The sequence below is a fragment of the Ranitomeya imitator genome, chromosome 4, assembly GCF_032444005.1.
Source record: "Ranitomeya imitator isolate aRanImi1 chromosome 4, aRanImi1.pri, whole genome shotgun sequence".
In the NCBI taxonomy this organism is placed as follows: Eukaryota; Metazoa; Chordata; class Amphibia; order Anura; family Dendrobatidae; genus Ranitomeya; species Ranitomeya imitator.
The window spans coordinates 626,862,244-626,884,223 of record NC_091285.1 but is presented as its reverse complement, the minus strand read 5'-3'; the positions used below and the strand labels follow the sequence as shown (position 1 = coordinate 626,884,223).

General features: G+C 43.5%; 2 protein-coding genes across 4 annotated transcripts in view; one reads left to right on the top strand and one right to left on the bottom strand.

Moving 5' to 3' along the window:
- R3HCC1 (R3H domain and coiled-coil containing 1) overlaps positions 1-5,790 on the top strand; it is a 35,711-nt gene extending 29,921 nt beyond the window's left edge. For 2 of the 3 annotated variants that reach the window (XM_069766670.1, XM_069766671.1), the window contains exons 7-8: positions 2,402-2,497; positions 5,114-5,790. In XM_069766670.1, the coding sequence (XP_069622771.1) occupies positions 2,402-2,497; positions 5,114-5,238 (221 nt within the window). In that variant the 3' untranslated portion in view covers positions 5,239-5,790. The remainder of the gene's footprint in view (positions 1-2,401; positions 2,498-5,113) is intronic. The other variant, XM_069766672.1, reaches the window with a different exon arrangement.
- A 301-nt stretch (positions 5,791-6,091) lies between these two features.
- Positions 6,092-21,980, bottom strand: part of LOXL2 (lysyl oxidase like 2) — an 80,808-nt gene continuing 64,919 nt past the window's right edge. The window contains exons 12-15 of the mRNA XM_069766668.1: positions 16,950-17,065; positions 16,319-16,455; positions 7,061-7,172; positions 6,092-6,969 (exon numbers count right to left, since the gene is read on the bottom strand). Of these exons, the coding sequence (XP_069622769.1) occupies positions 6,890-6,969; positions 7,061-7,172; positions 16,319-16,455; positions 16,950-17,065 (445 nt within the window). The 3' untranslated portion in view covers positions 6,092-6,889. The remainder of the gene's footprint in view (positions 6,970-7,060; positions 7,173-16,318; positions 16,456-16,949; positions 17,066-21,980) is intronic.

The window sequence follows — 21,980 nt, the reverse complement described above, 5'->3', positions numbered from 1 at the left end:
CGCTGCGGCTAAAAACGCAAATGTGAAACCAGCCTAAGGCTAGGTTCACATTGCGTTAGGGCAATCCTTTACTTAGCGGCACTAAAGCAATGTAGCGGATCCGTTAACGCACCCATAGACTTACATTATCCTAACGCATGTCAAAATAGGCATGCGTTAGCGATGATGCGCTACTTTGTGATGCACCCTCGTCCGCGTTTACGGGTACGTTGGGTCTAACGCACAGCGAACTGACACGTTCGCTGTGCATAGACCTCTATTGCTAATGCAATGGTACCATGCGTTAGCGCCATTGTAGCAAAAAAGCGTTTTTTTTTTTTGTTTTTTTTTCCCAGTCTGCGGGGAAGGGGGGACGGGCTGCTCTCTTAGACAACACAGGAGCCTTCAGTCAAGCCTAGTGTTGGACCTCCCATACCCATTAGATTGCTGTCTGAAAAAATAATCACCCGACGGTTCTCTCTCCACTCCCTAAGGTGCCAGTTTTGGCCGAAACACGTGACCAATCAACAACTTCCCATTGACAATGCTTGAATGCTTGCCTGAACGTTTTTGTATAGGGGTGTCATGAAAAGATGGCTGGCTGCTTTCTAACGTACATCTGGCCACCTTACAGTGCTGAACGGAGGCCACAATGGGTGAGATGAGGAAGGCTGCAGAAAGTGCAGTCTATTTTCTAGATGAGGCCTTCAAAACCTGGTTCCTATATCTTCTACTGGTAACTGCTATGAATTTGCTGAGTGCAATCCACCCCACAAATCCATGGCGTTTCCTCGTCATCTGGACATAACCTAAAGGTGTGGATTCTTCTTGGGCAGAGTCTAAGCTGCCAGAGAATCTGCACCTACAGGCTCCTGAGATGTAAATCTGGTGCCGTGGGTAGAGCTTGACCTCAGAGTCTCGTAATATGGGCACACTTCAGATCGAGTCTGTAATGGGTTTACTTTGTACATTGTTCCCTAATTTGGGAAGTGTGTACCGTACATATGTTCTCCATTATAGGGAATGGGGGGAGTGCTAGGTGTGTATACTCGGCCATGTTTCTTCTGTTGCCTGTTCTTGGAATTTATGGGAAACCCCAGTAAATACCTCTCTGTATGACTGATCTGTAGGAACAGATGGCACAGCAGTTACTTTTTAATGTTTGTGGTGTTTTTTCTTTAATATTAGATTTAATAACCAGTTTCTATTCCTGCACTTGATGTGAAATAATAGGACAGAGAAAAGCTGGCCACATGCGGGCTTATCCATATGCTGGTGCAAGCACCAGATGCACGATACTGAGCGGGGGTCATACGGATGGATATACAAATTGTGGTCTTCGTGTTTGGGTGGTTACATTGCAATCCCATTAGATTCAGCTATCAAGTATGGAAAGTTTTCATCAATGTTGTAAATTACATCTAGTTGATTTCCTTAGTAAATCAAGGCCATGTGTATTCCTGCACTCGTTCAGCGCCCAGCAGGATGCCCAGCTACCATAAAGGGCAGCCACTCTTGCACCATCTTGAATGGTTGTTTGGACTCGGATTGGTGCTGCCATGTTTTCAGAAGCATTTATGGCTAGTCTGAAAGACTTTTTTACACTAGAAGAGGTTTTTGTACCATAAATTGTTCAGCCATTAAAGGCATATTCCAAGAATGAAAAGCTATATCCCCAGTCTAGTCTGCCTGTGTCCACTGGAGAAAACGCATTGCGGCACTGTTATTTCCAGCAGTTCCATAGTCAGTAGATGGAGTGGAGGTTGGGCATATGCACCGTTGCTCCGTGCAGGATCGGGTCTGAATCTGGGCTCACTCACAAGTGAATAAATGGGACTAGTGCAATACGATAAATTGGATTACACTCGGCTCTTAATGTTTGGGGCAGTACACATCTGTGAATATTTTTGTCGTGCAGATTCGGCACGCGAAAACAATCGCAGCATGCTGCGAGAATTGGTTCGCATTACTCCATACAAGACTATTGGTGCATGTGAACCATCACATTGTACTCGAATGTCACCTGAGTGCAGTGCGATTCCCGCAGACACCGGCAGCAGAGGAGATGGAGAAATGACGGTACTTTCTCCGTCTACTCCACAGCTGTGCTGCCATTTTCTCAATCGAGAGGATCGGAGCACAGAGCAGAGATGGAGCCGAGGGTCATTAGCATATTGCATACCATGTTATACGCTAATGTGACCCAGACCTTACCATGGCTCCCTAGCGATCAGTAAGTTGTCCCCTAACCTATGCTTATTCTTCAAATATCATTTTAGTAATATCACGAAAATGGTAGTTATGGCCCTGCTTAGGACCTATTTTATCATATTATTATTATTTATTTATTTTTTGCTTTTTTTTTAGTGTTAATCCTGCTCCTGCATGCAATTCTACATGTAACATTTGCCTTCTGTTCCAGCCTTTGCCGCCTCCTGCCAGAAGCACCCAGCTATGAAATTCCGCCCTCTGTCTCAAGGCAGCCGCCAGTCCAAGTACCGGGCTTATGAAAGAGTAGGTGAGGAAAAGAGTATATCCTAAAATGTTTCCACAACCTCTCGTCACTCAAAAATTTTTGCGACTTTTCAAAAGTTTTTGTAACACAAAAATTGAAGAATCAAGGCCTGTATACTCATGGGAGCAAAAACTGGCCATTTACGACCTGGTAACAAGTCCTCTTTGCTTTGTAATAGAGTATAAAGTTTACTTTTTATTATTTGTGTTCTGGAATACCTGTATAATTATTTGGGGCCTGATTTTTGCCTCCTGGACTTGGTGTGTGATTGTATTACAAAGTGTGTAACCAGAAGAGACCGGAGTAATCCTCCTCCACCTCTAATCGTTCCAGTAAGCTAATAATTCCCAGCGTGGACTCAGTTTGGGGCATCAGCGTTATAGTCGCATATGTTACTACTTAGATTTTGGCCGTTTGCCGCTTTTCTTATCTACGATGAATGCATGACAACGTTACCGTGAACAGCACCACATGTCAATGTTCTGCAGATGCCTGAAATACTACCTCCTCTCCGAGTGATGTGGCGCTTCAAGATTTTATGCCTCATAGTACTTCGCATGTGAAAACATCTATTTTTACTGAAGCTTAGTATGTGGATGACAGCTGAAACGCTTCCTTAGGGAGCAGTCAGATGGACGAGGATCACAACGCAAAGCTCGGACTTTGCCGTAGGTTCTCCAATCCCAACCATGACCATGCATTTCTATGCAGCGGTCACGAGCTGTCGGCCAGTCCTAACATTGCCATGTAACCCTTGCCTGAGTTATACTTCTGAATAAAAAATTTTTTTTTTTTTTAATACGGCTCTTCCTATTGAAAAAAATTTTTTTTCTGGCTGGGCTTCATGACTTGGTTTCTTCAGACAACTTTTGCTTGGAGAAGCCTGTGTAGGTTTGGGCTATTGCCCATCATCGTGAATCCTCATCTTCCTGAGGAGAACCATGTAGTTATCAGTACAGTTGAGCGAAATTTTCAAAGTTCGGTTCCGATTATGATCAGTGGCGAATATTTTTGCAATATTTGCCGAACTTTATTAGAGTCTATGGGAGTAGAAATGACCGAATATGTTCGGAATCGAACATGAATTGGGCACGAATAGTGTAGCAATATGCCACGAATATGGGAAATTCATATTCGGCGACCATCGCTTCCTAAAATCCCATGAAGAATGGGTTAAGTAAAGTGCAATAAGAATTAGTGATGATGTTTGGATGTAGTAATTAATTCCTTCCTGCCCAGACGTCTTCTGGCCGGCATGCACAGCTCCTAATTGCTTCTGACTAAATGATTCAGTATGTGCTCCGCTCTTGTTGTAGGTGAGCTCCGTCCCAGGCAGATTCCCATTAATTCTGTGGATAAATTAACAAGTCATGGCCAATCCATTCACTTTTCTTTCTAACATCTCTGAAAAGCTGCGTGAAAACTCCTGTCTAGATCTGATAAGAGGACTGGGACGTGGTGGCACTGGTGGAAATGCCCTTGAAGTCACGCTGATTCCACATCTTTCAGATGCTGAATCACTGGAAGTTTTTATAGTAACATCATCACACGCATGAATGAAATCCGTGTCTGATACATGACTTTCTGCTGTCTGCCTATTCCCTTTTTCAGGAAATCCCATACTAATGCTAATTGCATTAAATTTAAAAAAAATATTAGTATATGTTTAGTTTCGAACTTAAACAGAGCTGAGGATCGCCAAAGATTCTTCTCTGAAAGATCAACAAACTCTCGTATGTAAGAATGAAGCTCCTGGTGGAGAAGACGAAAAAGTCGTCCTGCTCCGCATTATCTTTGCTGGGGAAACTCTTATGGGTCAGCCCTCAGCTGCAAACTGTGTGTGTATTTTACGCAGTGGTTTTCTTGCCAACACATCAGCATTTGCAGCAGATCTTTCTGCTACGAATCCCGAACATGTGCACACACCTAAAAGTGGATCTGTGGCCAGACTTCACAATGCAAACTGTATGCATTAGTAAATTGTTTAGACCTGATGAGGTTGGTGCACTTACTTTCTCATCTCTGTGGCTTACAAATGTCTACCTACCCAGCCTAAATTACAGTTCCTCAGTGTCCCTCCTCCCTGCTGAGATCTTCCACTGCTCAGTACAAGCCACTTAGGCAAAGGCTTAATACATTGGACTCTCGCTCAATAGCTGGACTCCTAAGATACCAATCCTAAAGGGGTTGTCTCATCTTGTCTCCCGGAGCTCACCGTACCCGCGGAAGCTTCAGAGCAGCGCTTACAAGCTGTATTAGGCAAGAAGCGCAGCGCTTACAATTCTTTATAAGACTGGACACCACTGTGGTCGGTAACCTAGGCAACATGCAGTAAACAATTTTATAAATTAACATTAATAATAAGACAGGTGCTTGTTTTTACAAGAACTTTGCAATTTTATTAGTTTATGACAAGACAACCTCTTTACTGTCAGCATTCTACCCAGCCAATCTGACATGGATTTTCAAAGTAAGTGCCTCTGCCTCATCAGGGCTACGATGTATTTTATGAAGTATGTAGCTTGTATTTTGAATTCTGGTGACAGGTCTGCATTTATGGAAATGTCTTATTACAGAGTGCCTCCTCTTATGTGTATCCATGGTGTTCCTCTCTTGCAGCGTTCATGCAGCCTCGTAAGGAAAGACCAAGAACTGACTCAACTGTGGCAAGAAGAATGGTGTACCAAGCGCTGGCAATGCCAAAAATGTCTGCAGAATTTGTGCTAGAGGAAGACCGAACCTAGCCGGCTGTTACTCCTGAGGACCTGCATGTGCTAGCCACATGTGCACTGCTGGCTCGTCTAGGTCGCCTTGTGGTGGGTGATTTCTGCAGAGAGGGGTGTCTCTTCTCCAGCTGCACAGAGAATGTTGTGGGTGTATTTTGGCTTTTCTTTTTTTGAGGGTATTTGGGTGGGGTTAGTTCCAGAGAACAGATTTTGGGGTTCTTACTTTTTAAGGTGCTAATATTATTTTGCTTCGACCTCAGTTTTTTTTTTCTACTTGGGACAGAATACCTCCCAGAATGGCATGGACGTTCTAGGGGGTCTAGCCACTAAATTGCCCCACTGTTTTTTGATACCTAAGGGGCAACATATCTGTTTTTGTTCTAGCCCAACCAGATGTTTAAAGACAAGTTGTTGTATGTTTTTGATTAAGCAGATGAGTCCATTATCCCATAAATTTGTGTCAGAAGCAGGCAGCCGGGGGTCTAGTCTTCCATTCCAGATGCCTTAAAGCAGCAATACCTCAATGTTCACTTGTTTTAAATGTTTAATAAAACCAGTTGCAATGCAAAACCATGTCGCGGCCATATTGTCTGGTAACCTACAGCATGTGACCGTAATAACACCTCCTGGTTATTGGGTTTGGTTGTTGTTTTTATAAATGTTCATCCTCGTCTGTAGGAAATAATACACATATATTCACAACCAAGTTTATTTCCCCCTTCATCAGTGCCAGGGAAAGCAACATGGCATCCTGATTCCTGCTATAGCGACTCAGTGATTGAAGCATGCTGATGGGTTATTAAGTGATGAAAAGCAAGAGTAAATAATAAGTTATTATTTATTCCTAGACATACACAGAAAGGATAGTATATATTCGAGTGGACACTGTGCTCTTTTTTTTTTTTTTTTTTTTTTTTTTTTAAATGATGGCAGCTGGTAGTGTTGAGAGGGAGAAGGTTTGTCATTTTCTGGCCCATGTGAGTACAGTACAGACACTAACGTCTAGCTCTACAGGTCACTGCTACAACATAGGCATAGGTCTGGCATTGAAGGACGTGTAACCATGATCTGGAAATCGGCAAAGTGCTGGGAGACCCATTGGTAGAGTTTTATAGCACCATAAGTACCAAGTGGGTGCCCATGAAGTGTGGATCTAATGGTCCCAGTAAGGAGAGCGAGAGAGATCCTGATGGTCCATGTTTCACGCCGTCATGGCTGCTGGTTGCTGACTAGTACCACACTGCAGTGCAGAGATAAATCCAGCAGATGGTAAATCTGCTGCTACAGTACTCGTCTGTCACATTCTCAGGCCCTAGATCAAGTGGAATTTCCTGTAATGTCTTTCTGGAAGAATTGTGGTAGTCCTGCACCCAGCGTACTGGCCTGGAGATCCTATGACTATGTGACATGTATACATCGTATATCTGTATAGTGACACACAGGGGATCGGAGTGAAGTCAGGAAAAGTTGGTTCACACCGGTGATCGATCTGGGTTACCTCTGTTTGTACCAGGGAATGTAAAATTAGCCAAAATTTGCCACGTGCCTCACACTTTGCAGGTGCCACAAGCGGTTGACCTCCCACCCCCCAAAGGCCCATCTGGAAGGCATGAGGCTGTATTCCTCTTCTCTCCTGGATGTAGAAGACATGACTGCATCTGTGTCATTCCTACCGGGCCGACAGCTGATTGTTTATGAGCCCACTAAATTGTTCAAACTTCTCTTCTGTCTCTGTGCTGTAAGAGCCACCTGAAAGAAAAGACAGACCGGTCCGTAAATGTGTCCATGTAACGTATGGAGGCACACAAGGGCATGGCTAGCGACTGATACGGGCACCTACCTATATGACAGTTGTACATCCAGACACGCTGGCCATCGTATCTACATCGACACTTCATCACATTGTTGGTGTAGTCGGATTCTGCAACTTCCTGATTCGGATTAATTATTACCTGCAATAAAAATAGGCAACATTCAGGTCTTTGTAAATGGCACATGACCGCTGTAGAGCACTATATGGCACTGCGTTCCCAATCTGATTGACTTGGAATTTTATTTAGGTAGATGATTGGAGGATGAAGGTTGTTTTTGTTGATTTTGTTTTTTTTCCCCATGAGTTTTTGTTGAGAACATTTTTTTTTTCCCCACCCATTAGGTGTGAAATCTGCAACAAAGATGCTGAAAGAATTGACATGCTCGTATGCAGGAGCCTTCAGGATTCTCATTCACTTTGCTGGTAACCAGAAACCCTTCAGATTTTGTGATCAAAGGGAAAAAAATGCAATAAATCTGCAGTGTGTGCACAAGCCCAAGGGCGAGCCTTTAGCATAAACCCTCCTTTAGTCCAACATTTCTGTGCAGGTCTGGTACAGTCAATTACAAAGCCTTATAGTGAAGGGAAACTGATGAGGCCTTTTGCTTTTACTGGGCCAATTTCCACTTTTAACAGGAACAGAATAACCGGTCTCAGGAGCGCAGAAGGAGAACACAGACACCAGTTTAGGGTAAAACCACAACGTGTTTCAACGGCGTGCGCTGTCTTCTTCAGGTGGATATTTTGACCTGAAGAAGACTGCGCACTAGACCTCAAGCAGCTTGGATTGTGGCCTCTCAACTCTTCCTCCAGACTCTAGGACCTTGATTTCCAAATTAAATGCTACATTTACTTTCTTTGTGGAGTGTCAATCAATGACTGCCTTCTGGTCTTCTGTCAAGTCAGCAGTCTTCTCCATGATTGTGGAGCCTACTGAAACAGACTAAGGGACCTTTTTAAACATTTAGGCAGCCTTTTCTGGTATTTTTTGTTAATTATTCTAATTAACTGAGATAATAACTTTTGGGTTTTCATTGGCTCTAAGCAGAGGTGTAGCTAGGGTTTTGGTTCAGGGGGGGGCGAAGCTTCTGAGTGGGCCCCTAACCAGGTAACCTTCATTACAACTCGATGACGCACCCGAATAGTGGAGGAGAACCTCAGCAGATGACATAGATGTTACTGAAAATAATCTCTATATAAAGAACAATATTGATATTACCGCCATATGGTCAGTGGTAGATACCAGTCCTACAGAACATATAAAATCACAGCACAGTTACAGATAATGACTTACCGCTGACATTCTTTATGATCGAATTGTTCATTTTTTCTCTTCGCCACGACAACACCCACTGAGAGAGGAGATCCGCCCCTAGGAACAGGAAACCTACAGAGAGATAAAAGGGGCGGCTCGCTCCTCCTCACTTGGTTTCCTGTTCCTAGATGGGAGAGTTGCAGAGAGAGTTCTCTGAAATTGGAATCTATGAAGAGGAATGCCTGCCTGGTAACTGCCTGTCCAGATTCTGATAGAGCGGCAGGGGCTGCAGAGCGGGTGACCGGGTCGGGGGAAGGTTCCTACATGGCTCCCCTCTCCTCTGTATAGGATGACAGGAGTCATTCCTTCACTTATGCAACAGGGTCTCTGTTGGGGTACTGGTTGTGGAAACATCCTGTCACCCGCCGATGAAGAGGTGAGGTGGACGCGGTGTTAATGAAAGCGGAACACCTACCTGTATTGCCGGCCGGCATGGGAGCGCCGGTGAGTAGCGTGTGGCGCGCACATGAGGTGGAGGTCGCGTCCTGCAGCGGCCGCGATTGTCCAAACACAGCACCTGCAGTTTTCGGTCGCCCTGAAGTAAAGGTCAGACTAATGTGTTGGGAGCTCTTGGGTGAGCGCAGCGGCCATTTTCACATACCTTATAGAGGGTGTGGCTCCTCCCTGTCTACAGAAAAAAAAAGGGCGAGGAAGGAAAGCTGTTGCCTCTGATAATTAGTACTATATAAGCACAAGCTGAAGGAGTATGGGCGCGCTACCATGTCATCCCCAAGTAACAGTATTGTGCGCCCACTGGAAGGGCTAGAGTCACCTACTCGTGATAACAGCAAGAAAGGAGATAGTGGACACTCTAAACGGAGTGTTTCAACAGGGAAGGATAGAAAATCAACCCGTCCCACACCTCAATCCCAGCGGCCTTCCCTTCAGCCGGTATTTTATGATGATCTTTCACCGGGGGTAAGTGATTTAATAAGATTTCTAGGAACTAAACGACTGCCTATTTTTCTTGTTTTTTTTATATTCATAGGATAAAAAAAGTGGGAAAAACAAACACAAACAATGTGCTTTGTGCTCTGAAACCCCTCCCAGATACTTGTGTTAAAAGGTTATGCTAATTTTGTATCGCTTCTACCCTCGAGGAAGAGGGTTCGGTTAAAATGGAGGATATTCGTTTAATGATCCGTGAAGAGCTTCAATCATTAGGACATTCTAGTAGTAATGTAGAGAAGAATTCCAGTAGGAGAATGGCCTCTCCTAGAGCAGAAACCTCTTCCGAAAGCGGTGAAGTTAACTCTGATAACTCACAGGAGTCCATATCCTCGGAGGAGGAGGAATATTTGTTTCCCTACTGATGGTATCAACAATCTAGTTAAGTCAGTGAGAGACACGATGGGCCTATCTGAATCTAAAGAACCCCAGACTCCTCAAGAGATCATGTTCGGGGGTCTTTCCCAAAAGAGGGGAAGAGGTTTTTCAGTAAATCAAATAGTTAAAGATCTGGTGTAAAAAAAAGAGTGGAGCAAACGGGGACAAAAAGGGTTTGGGCCTGTAACATCAAAAAGACGATACCCTTTTTGATGACGATGATCTAACCTCCTGGGCTAAAGTACCAAAGGTTGATGCAGCTGTGGCTTCCACCTCGCGTCGATCGTCTTTGCCGGTAGAGGATGCTGGAACTCTATCCGATCCGATGGATCGTAAATCAGACACACGGTTAAAAAGATCTTGGGGAAAATTGCATAGCTGCATTCAAACCAGCAATTTCAGCCACTTGCACAGGAAGATCAATGCTTGTTTGGCTGGACCAGCCAGACCAAAATATAAAAAATGGCATGTCAAGGGACAGGTTACGTTCCTCCATTTCCTAAATTAAAGGAGCAGCAGCATTTTTATCTGACGCTTCTATAGACTCTCTTCGTCTGGCGGCTAGAACGGCAAGCTTAACCAATACAGCTCGCAGAGCTCTATGGTTAAAAAATTGGAAAGGTGATGCCCAATCCAGAGCTAAACTCTGCTCTATACCCTGTGAGGGTGAGTACTTATTTAGGAAAGTGTTAGATGATATTCTAACTAAAGCAGGAGAAAGGAAAATGTTGTTTCCCGGTTGTTATATGGCGGTATTAGATATTAAAGATGCATACTATCATCTGCCCATACATAAATCGCATCAACAATTTCTCCGGGTAGCAGTCACAATGGGAGGTCACATACGTCATCTGCAGTTCAAAGCTATGCCCTTTGGTTTATCTATGGCACCCCGCGTATTTACTAAATTAATGTCGGAAGTAATGTCGTATTTATGGGTTAAGGATACCTTAATTATTCCATACTTAGATGAGCTCTTAATAGTGGGTAATTCTTCCCTTCAATGTGAACAAAGACTGGGGTTATAGTATCTTCCTTACAGGAGCTCGGCTGGTTGATTAATCTAGATTACGGCCTGTCACCTGCCAGACGTTGCTAGGTCTTCATCTGGACTCAGTCAAAAATGTCTCCTCCCTGATGCAAAAAAAAAAGTCATCTATAATTGATAAAGTAGACCAAACTATTAGTAATTGTAGTATGTCTTTAAGGAAAGGCATGTCTTTATGGGGTTCATTAACCTCTTGTGTCCCTGCAGTGCAGTGGGCTCAACTGCATACTAGGAAATTACAAAATTTTATATTACAGGAAGATAGTAGACTACAGGGGCAACTGGATCGTTCTATATTTCTGTGCCATCAGATGTAATCCAATCCCTTAGATGGTGGTTAAATCCGAAGAATATCTCAGACGGGGTTCCTTGGGTGGTGGTTCCCTCAAACATAGTCACCACAGACGCTAGTCCATTTGGCTGGGGCGTACACTTTAAGGACGAAGTAGTCCAAGGTCGGTGGTCTAGAATAGAGGCTAATGACTCTTCTAGTGTGAAGGAGTTGAAGGCGATATATCATGCAGTGTTTAACTTTCTTCCGCAGCTACAAGGCTCTCATACAAGGATAGTCAGACAACACAACCTCAGTAGCTTACATAAACCATCAAGGAGGTACGCGGTCAAACACCCTCATGGCCATAACAGCAGATATTATGATTCTAGCCGAGAAACATCTCTTATCTCTTTCAGCAGTACATGTCAGGGGCATAGACCACTCCCGAGCAGATTTTCTCAGCCGCCACACCCTGCATAAGGGGAGTGGGTACTCAACAGACTGATCTTCAGGATGATAACTGCCAGATGGAGAGTACCTCAAATAGACTTATTTGCAACAAGACAAAACCGGAAACTCAAAACATTTGCATCGTTGTACAGGCAGGACAATCCAGACATATTTAATGCCCTGCAGATACCATGGGCATTCCATCTTGTCCTATGCCTTTCTTCCGTGGAATCTTCTTCCAATAGTATTCAGGAGGATAAGAGAGGAAGGTGCAAGGGTACTTTTAATAGCTGTGTTTTGGCCCAAGAGGCCATGGTTTTCGTGGCTAAAAGCAATGTCAGTGTCCGACCATTTGGATTCTTCCAGAAACCAGAGATCTACTCTCTCAAGGCCCCTTTTTCTACCCTCAGGTCAAAGGCCTGAACCTGACAGCATGGAATTTGATAGGCAATTATTAAAACTTAGAGGTTTCTCTGAAGGGTTAATTAATACTCTCTTAAAAAGTAGAAAGCCATCCACAACAAAGATCTACACTAAAGTGTGGAAGAAATTTTTACAGTTTCATACTTCAGATATAGCTACTGAAATTCCTATATATCCCATATTGGAGTTCCTACAAAAAGGATGTGAATTAGGCCTCTCTGTAAACACCCTAAAAGTTCAAATTTCAGCTCTAGGGGCCCTTTATAATCATGATGTTGCAGGTAATAGATGGGTATCTTGTTTTATATCTGCTTGCCAGCGTTCAGACCCTGTCCCTCCATGGGATTTAAAATTAGTTTTGGATGCGTTAACCGAGAGCCCGTTTGAGCCTCTACCTTTTAGCCTCAATAAAACTTGTCACTTTAAAAACGATATTATTAGTGGCTTTAGTTTCCGCTAGGAGAGTGAGTGATCTTCAAGCCTTATCAATTGTTCCTCTTTTTTTGACAATATTTCCTGACAGGATAGTCTTAAAAATAGACCCATCATATCTCCCCAAAGTGGCTACTAAATTTCATGGGTCACAAGAAATTTTCCTGCCTAAATTTCATGAAAATCCTTTGACACCAGAGGAAGATAGACTTCATACCCTGGATGTAAAGATAGCTGTTCTGGCCTACTTGGATAGGACTAAGGCCTGGAGGCAGAGCAGGGCTCTCTTTGTGTCATTTCAGGGAAGGGGACCAAGGTCACGAAAAATACGTTGTCTCGCTGGATTAGAGATGCCATAATGTTTGCCTATAAAGCCAGAGGAAGAGATCCACCAGAAAATGTGGGAGCACACTCCGCAAGGGTCATATCTGCTTCCTGGGCCGAAAGGGCGGACGTTCCAATAGAACTCATATGTAAGGCCGCAACCTGGTCGTCGTCTTCTACCTTTTATAGGCACTATAGATTAGACCTGTCATCTTCATCTGATTTAGCTTTTGGAGTATCCATTCTTGACATGGTGGTCCCACCCAGGTGATTGTCTCTGTAAATCTCTCAGTTGGTGCTGTCGTGGCGAAGAGAAAAAAACGGATTACTTACCGATCATGCTCTTTTATAGAGCCCACAACAGCACCCACTCACATCCCTCCCTTATTAAAGTGGCACGTGGTAGTTCCGTGGTGGAAGGTCAATTATATATGGTAAAGTGTACATTATGTAAGATAGTAGATATGTATATATAATTTTATGGAGCATATTAACTAAAACCTGGTGGCGGTTCCTCCTTTTTCTCTGTAATACAACTGAGGAGCGAGGGGGGGGGCCGCCCCTTTTATCTCGCTGTAGGTTTCCTGTTCCTAGGGGCGGATCCCCTCTCTCAGTGGGTGCTGTCGTGGGCTCTATAAAGGAGCATTACCGGTAAGTAATCCGGTTTTTCCGGTCTTTCCCATCTGGCCCAGACCGACATGACAACTTCTTCCAGCCACAACGGCTGCCGAGAATACAACAGACACGTTTCACTCACTTTTCACATTCCAGCCCCATCACCATCTATTCCTAACCTGCACAAACTCCTCATCCTGTTGATACCCCAATACTGAGCCTCTGCTACCGTATGTGTCCCTATTACTACATCTGATACCCCAATACTGAGCCTCTGCTGCCGTATGTATCTCTATTACTGTCCCTGATACCCCAATACTGAGCCGCTGCTGCCGTATGTGTCCCTATTACTACATCTGATACCCCAATACTGAGCCTCTGCTGCCGTATGTGTCCCTATTACTGCACCTATTGTGCGGTTCTCTGTGCCTTCTAAATTCTAAAGTAACCCTCTATAATATAGTAATGCCGGGTGCAAGTGCCCTAGAAAACAGTGCCATATTTTGCCCCCTAGAAAGTAATATTGCCCTGTGTTCCCGATCAATAGTCAAAGTAACCTGAGTTCCCCTATAACAACAAGTGCCCACTTTACATTTAATAATGTCCCGAGTCTGCCCCCCTGTACAGCTCCTCTGTACACAGTATAATGCTCTTATACACAGTATAATGCCCCCTCACTGTATAGTACCACCCACACAGTATACTGACCCCTTGGTAGCCTCCAAATTGTTTGATGGCTCCAACACTGTATGATGGCCCCTTCACTGTAATCTCCACACTGTTTGATGCCCCGCTAGATAGCCTCCATATAGTATAATGCACCAGATCGTCATCAATATAGTATAATGCACTCCCCATAGGCCTACTCTATATTGTATAATGCACGCCCCATAGGCAGACTCTATAGCACAAGGCAGCCCCATAGGCAAACTCTATACTGTCTAATGCATCCCCAATAGGCAGACTCTATAGCACAAGGCAGCACCCATAGGCAGACTCTGTAGTATAAAGCAGCACCCCCATAGGCAGATCCTGTAGTATTAGGCAGACCCCCCCATAGGCAGACCCTGTAGTATTAGGCAGACCCCCCCTATAGGCAGACCCTGTAGTATTAGGCAGACCCCCCTATAGGCAGACCCTTTAGTATTAGGCAGCACCCCATAAAAAAAAAAGTCACCTCTATTTTTCCTTGTTCCTGCGCTGCTCTGAGCGCCCGCTCATCTCCTGACAGCGGACGCCGGGAAGTGACATCATCGCGCCCGCTGTCAGCGTCGGCGACATCAGAGCGCAGCGCTCCTTCCCTCATCATTGTAGTCAGCTGTATCGGCTAAATGCCGCTACAGCTGACCTTGCGATGACAGGCGGGGGGCCCACTGTTGGCACTGGCATCACCCCCCAGCCTGTTCAGGGGCCCCAAAGCGGCCGGGCGGCAGAGCAGGGAGATCGATTCTCCCTGCTCTGCCGCATAATGTAACTATGGTTACAGTGGCATAGCTCTGGGTGGGCCCCCTCTGAGCAGCGGGCCCAGGGCACCCGCACCCTCTGCCCCCCCCGGTAGCTATGCTACTGGCTGTATGCCATAATCATCAACATTAACAGAAATAAACACTTCAAATAGATCACTCTGTAATGACTCTATATAATATAAAAGTTTATTGGCTGAAGAGCTCACAGTCTATTGCACGTCCCTCTCAGCTGATTCTTAATAAATTACTAAATCATGAAAAAAAAAAAAAAAAAACGGTAAGGAAAGTTCCAAGACATCTTCAACATGAGTAATAGTTTTCCTGACTACAGTATGACATCCAGCTGCGTCTCTTGGTCACTTTCCAAGATTTTTTTTTTTTTTCCTTGTTGGTGAAGTAGCTAAATTCCAACTGATAAACACTCTCCTCCTCGTCACATTTTCTGTCCACGTCTCAAGGATGAAATGCAGGAAGTAGTTATAAGATATTGCTGAATCGGGAACATATGGGTGACGGCGGCATTACAGGGTGGGATATGTTAGCACGCTGTTGTGGTATTCTCGTGTAATGATTTAGTGTTACATTGTAATGCTGAGTTGGCACCAGAGTTGTATTAAAACATTTGCACTGCCCCGGTGCAGCATGCAGTCCCTTCCTCTGTGGTAAGCAGATCAGGGTTGTTTTCACTTCTGCAGTCCATCTCTTGAGCGCCTTTTGTGCCCCATGGCGTCGTGAGAGACCTAGTCAGTAGGGCTCGCCAAATGTCCTGACGTAAGCCGAGGCTGCTGGGCACAGAAGAAACGGCTGCCGACAGACTGACGGACAAGGACAGTGCAAATTTGACAATGTTAATGCTGAGTGTAGATTTACACGCCTGGCTGAGACATGCAAGTGAACCCTCTATCCTAAAAGTTTCTATGGGTAGGCTTTGGGATGTTGCCAATCAAAAATCAGTGACTAGGAGCACCCAATGGCCTCCCAGGCCCAGAATGAGCAGAGGATTACATCGCTTCAAGTTATGCTAAAGGCACCGATTCATCATTTTTGTCTAGTTTTTTTTTTTATATATATAATTTGATCTTGGTGGCTTTAGTATATGCGCCTCATTCTAAGATTTATGATAAGACTTAGAAATGGTGCAAATCTTTTGATTTTTAATTTTGCTTATACAAATAGCAACTTTGATCAAATTTTGCATTCTTACTCTAGAGTAAAAGGTTCTGGCACAACTTTGGTATATTTTTAGAGAACTTAGACTTTTAACAACAAAAATGAGCTTTTTAAAAAATATATATATATTTGCTCTATATTTATGAACCATTTTGCACAATTTGGTACAAAAAACATCATTGAATGCCACAAGGCAAAAAAAGTGACTTCAATAAATTTGCAAATGATGAATTGAGTCTCAATGATAGATTGGAGCCTGTATCAATTCCCTCAAAACTATAAATCAGTCTGCTCCTCTCCTGCTTTTATACATACTCTCTTTGGGCTGCATTTTCCCTTTGCGTTAATGCCAACAAAAATGATACATCCATATGGGACTACAAATGGAGAGTATTAGTTTCTAAAATATGACGCCTTGCAGGAGTTGTAGTGTGGAACTTACCTGGAAGAAGTAGTCTCCAGGAGCCACGTCTGTGATATCTATCCACTGACAGTCAATGTCATGTCTGTAGACGTCCCAGCAGCCAACGCTGATGCCTTGTTCTCCAAAATTAGCGCATACATATTGCTTTTGCGTATCTGAAAAGACGAGGGAGGGAAGAGATGAGCTTGAGTGACACGAGAGAGTGGAGAAGTGATCTCTGGGAGACACAAAGACCTAGCTGAGGTCTGCTCCGTACAGAGGAAGAGAAGAATCCTAGCCATAAGACTTTTTCCCAAGGGGTATGTTGACATTGGGGCCCCAACTCGTCAAGATCAGCGTTTTTCACACCGGTCTTGATGAGCAACGTGGTAGTGTGCAAGGTGCCACAGTCTTTTTTTGCCCAAACTCTCCAAATTTTCCACAAAAATGTGGCGTTTCTCTCCAAAAACACAGGATGTGTGCACACCATGTCTTTTTGTTGAGTTCTTGGAGCATAAACTGAGCTGAACCTCCACATCTGATTTTCTACTCCAAAAACTCAGCGAAAAGACTCAATGTGTCCATATCCTAACATAAGTTTTTCTTCTTTTCTTTGCTTAGATCCGTTTGTAGAAAAAGAAAAAATTGGCCACATAAATGAAGTTTGTACCTGCTTCACATTCTGAGTCCTCCAGGCAGAAGCTGGCCTTGTGTCCCTCAGCAATCTTGGTCCCATTCAAGCTCAGAAGGTCGTAGTGAGTGAAAACTTCCATGCTGTGATAATGGCTGCAAGAAGAAAATCATAAAGTCATGAATCTATCATATATTGTTAGAGCAGGTAATTATTATGTATACCAGAGAAAAGACATATATATATATATATATATATATATATATATATATATATATATATATATTTAGCTCTGTGATCTGGAGGGGGAAATTGTGAAATACAAGTGAGAATATCTGCAGTGTTCCAAAAACATATCTGTATCTGTCCACTTTACGTGGATGAGATGAAAGCAAAAGTTGCAAAAGAAATTAAAAAATATATATAAAAAAAAAACATTGAACCTGTTGTGATGAAAAAAGAAAAGAAAAATGCTGACACTAATTAACCTTTTACCTCCATCTTTCCTGCTCCTATAAGACATCTAAGAGCCTCTCTGTAATAAACACATCAGGACCTCATAAAATGCAAGAAAAGGACCATATGGCCTAACACGTTACATATGGAAAAACTGAAAAGAAGCCGCCATTGCACTAATGAAAGCTGCACTGGGAGATCAGCACATGTTTATAGAGGATATAGATTTTGGGGTGTTGGGCAGATGAGAAGCCTTGGGTGACGTCTTAGGATGTTCGGGAGTATCGGCGGAGATTTCTGTATTTGTGATCAGTGCAGTTTACTATTTTGCTTTTCTTTGTATAATATGTGAAGTAGCCTATATCCAGCTCTTGTGTAACTTGCTAGCTATTCCTAGATGTCAAAGTCCAATTGTGACCCAAGTCTTAACGAGATATATCGGGGTCTTCACTTCCCTTAATAAGCATCTTACAAATACATTCCTACCACAATATTATTAGGAAAAGGGGGAAAACTTAAAACATCATGTGCATGCTGCCTAAACGCCGTGTCTACTGCCTCACCAATGGGGTCTCTTCTCAACTACCGTTGGTGACCGCTAATGATCGGAACAACCCACGACCACACAGGGCCATGCGCAGGAGAAAGAACATGAATGTACGAGTCCTCCGGTGGAAAAGAGGGACTGCTAAGGATTAAACCTCGTAGCCAAACAAGCTCATCTATTGGTTACATGTAGTGCTCTGAAAATAAATCAAAGACCCTAAGAAAATAAGAATATTGTGCATCTGTATTTTGTGCTGGGATGAACCTGTATCCTACAGCTAGGAATGGTAGGTGGAGGAGGGGTAACTATTTTGTAACTGGGACGTCCCATGCTTAGCTGCGATTGTGTAAAACCTCTGCTATGACTGACCTGAAGAAAACCCACACTAGGTATGACATTAGAACTTTCTAAAAAGGAATCGGTCAGCATGTTTTTACATGCAGAAGTAGTGGTTCGGCTGTATAGGCACTTGTTCCCCAATAAAAATTATGCCTTTTTTTTTAAAGATCTGATATGCCAGTCATGAGAAATCTAGGCTAAAATTCCTTTACAAATTAGGCAAGAAGTGCTCTGGGGGCATGTCATTACGTTTGGATGAAGCCTTCTAATTATACTGACACGCCCCCAGCCTGATTTGCATATAACTTGTACATTAGATTTCTCATGACTGGCACACCAGTTCTCTACAAAAAGGTCTCACTTTTATTGGGGGTGTAACGGGGTCTACCAAGCTTTTGTACCTCTTTCAGTACCACTCCGTGTTTCAGGAGGTCCACTCTGCTTTGGCTTGAGTCTGAATGAAGGACGCTGGCTGGAATTGCTTGGTTACATATAAAAGATCACTGCTTCTCCACGTATTTCCAGTCTGACAACACTTTACTCAAAGGACACAGAATATATCACACAGATACAGAGGGCAGGCCAATAGAAAAGCGGCAGGCCAGACATACATTACAATAGCCGAAGGTGGCCGGAGCCTGCCGATATTTACTGTGGGAATTACAAAGGTGGGGGGAAGGTGGACAAAAGGGGAATATCGTGTCCCCTCTGCCCAGGGGCGCAGCCTGTGGGCTGATGCATTGGGGACATGCATCTCACATGGAACCTATCATACAGTCATGGCCAAAAGTATTGACACCCCTGCAATTCTGTCAGATAATACTCAGTTTCTTCCTGAAAATGAGTGCAAACACAAATTATTTGGAATTATTATCTTCATTTAATTTGTCTTAAATGAAAAAACACAAAAGAGAATGAAGCAAAAAGCTAAACATTGATCATTTCACACAAAACTCCAAAAATGGGCCAGACAAAAGTATTGGCACCCTCAGCCTAATACTTGGTTGCACAACTTTTAGCCAAAATAACTGCGACCAGCCACTTCCGGTAACCATCAATGAGTTTCTTACAATGGTCTGCTGGAATTTTAGACCATTCTTCTTTGGCAAACTGCTCCAGGTCTCTGATATTTGAAGGGTGCCTTCTCCAAACTGCCATTTTTAGATCTCTCCACAGGTGTTCTATGGGATTCAGGTCTGGACTCATTGCTGGCCACCTTAGAAGTCTCCAGTGCTTTCTCTCAAACCATTTTCTAGTGCTTTTTGAAGTGTGTTTTGGGTCATTGTCCTGCTGGAAGACCCATGACCTCTGAGGGAGACCCAGCTTTCTCACACTGGGCCCTACAGTCATGGCCAAAAGTTTTGAGAATGACACCAAAATTATATTTTCACATGATCTGCTGCACTCTGGTTTTTATTAGTGTTTGTCTGATGTTTATATCACATACAGAAATATAATTGCAATCATATTATGAGTACCAATAGGTTATATTGACAGAATGAGTTAATGCAGCAAGTCAATATTTGCAGTGTTGATCCTTCTTCTTCAAGACCTCTGCAATTCTCCCTGGCATGCTCTCCATTAACTTCTGGACCAAATCCTGACTGATAGCAGTCCATTCTTGCATAATCAATGCTTGCATTTTGCCAGAATTTGTTGGTTTTTGTTTGTCCACCCGTCTCTTGATGATTGACCACAAGTTCTCAATGGGATTATGATCTGGGGAGTTTCCAGGCCATGGACCCAAAATCTTTGTTTTGTTCCATGAGCCATCTAGTTATCACCTTTGCTTTATGGCAAGGTGCTCCATCATGCTGGAAAAGGCATTGTTGGGCGCCAAACTGCTCTTGGACAGTTGTGAGAAGTTGCTCTTGGAGGACATTCTGGTACCATTCTTTATTCATGGCTGTGTTTTTAGGCAAGACTGTGAGTGAGCCGATTCCCTTGGCTGAGAAGCAACCCCACACATGAATGGTTTCAGGATGCTTTACAGTTGGCATGAGACAAGACTGGTGGTAGCGCTCACCTCTTCTTCTCCGAATAAGCTGTTTTCCAGATGTCCCAAACAATCGAAAAGGGGATTCATCAGAGAAAATGACTTTGCCCCAGTCCTCAGCAGTCCACTCCCTGTACCTTTTGCAGAATATCAGTCGGTCCCTGATGTTTTTTCTGGAGAGAAGTGGCTTCTTTGCTGCTCTCCTTGAAACCAGGCCTTGCTCAAAGAGTCTCTGCCTCACAGTGCGTGCAGAAGCACTCACACCAGCCTGCTGCCATTCCTGAGCAAGCTCGGCACTGCTGGTAGTCCGATCCCGCAGCTGAAACAGTTTTAAGATACGGTCCTGGCGCTTGCTGGTCTTTCTTAGGCGCCATGGAGCCTTTTTGACAACAATGGAAGCTCTCTCCTTGAAGTTCTTGATGATGCGATAGATTGTTGACTGAGGTGCAATCTTTGTAGCTGCGATACTCTTCCCTGTTAGGCCATTTTTGTGCAGTGCAATGATGGCTGCACGTGTTTCTTTACAGATAACCATGGTTAACTGAAGAGAAACAATGATACCAAGCACCAGCCTACTTTTAAAGTGTCCAGTGATGTCATTCTTACTTAATCATGACTGATTGATCGCCAGCCCTGTCCTCATCAACACCCACACCTGTGTTAATGGATCAATCACTAAAACGATGTTAGCTGCTCCTTTTAAGGCAGGACTGCAATGATGTTGAAATGTGTTTTGGGGGTTAAAGTTCATTTTCTGGGCAAATATTGACTTTGCAAGTACAGTAATTGCTGTTAAGATGATCACTCTGACATTCAGGAGTATATGCAAATTGACATTAGAAAAAATTAAGCAGTAGACTTTGGAAAAAATAATATTTGTCTCATTCTCAAAATTTTTGTCCATGACTGTACATTATGCTACAAAATTTGTTTGTAGTCTTCAGACTTCATAATGCCATGCACACGGTCAAGCAGTCCAGTGCCAGAGAGAGCAAAGCAACCCCAAAACATCAGGGAATCTCCGCCATGTTTGACTGTAGGGACTGTGTTCTTTTCTTTGAATACCTCTTTTTTTCTCCTGTAAAATGTTGATGCCTTTGCCCAAAAAGCTCTACTTTTGTCTCATCTGACCAGAGAACATTCTTCCAAAACGTTTTAGGCTTTTTCAGGTAAGTTTTGGCAAACTCCAGCCTGGCTTTTTTATGTCTCGGGGTAAGAAGTGGGGTCTTCCTGGGTCTCCTATCATACAATCCCTTTTCATTCAGACGCCGACGGATAGTACGGGTTGACACTGTTGTACCCTCGGACTGCAGGACAGCTTGAACTTGTTTAGATGTTAGTCAAGGTTCTTTATCCAACATCCGCACATTCTTGCGTTGAAATTTCTTGTCAATTTTTCTATTCCGTCCACATCTAGGGAGGTTAGCCACAGTGCCATGTGCTTTAAACTTTTTGATGACACTGCGCACGGTAGACACAGGAACATTCAGGTCTTTGGAGATGGACTTGTAGCCTTGAGATTGCTCATGATTCCTCACAATTTGGTTTCTCAAGTCCTCAGACAGTTCTTTGGTCTTCTTTCTTTTCTCCAGGGCTCAATGTGGTACACCCCCTTTTTTATGTTTGGTGTGGAATTATATCCAATTTGGCTTTAGGACAATTCTTTTTGTGTTTTTTCATTTAAGACAAATTAAATGAAGATAATAATACCAAACAATTTGTGTTTGCAATC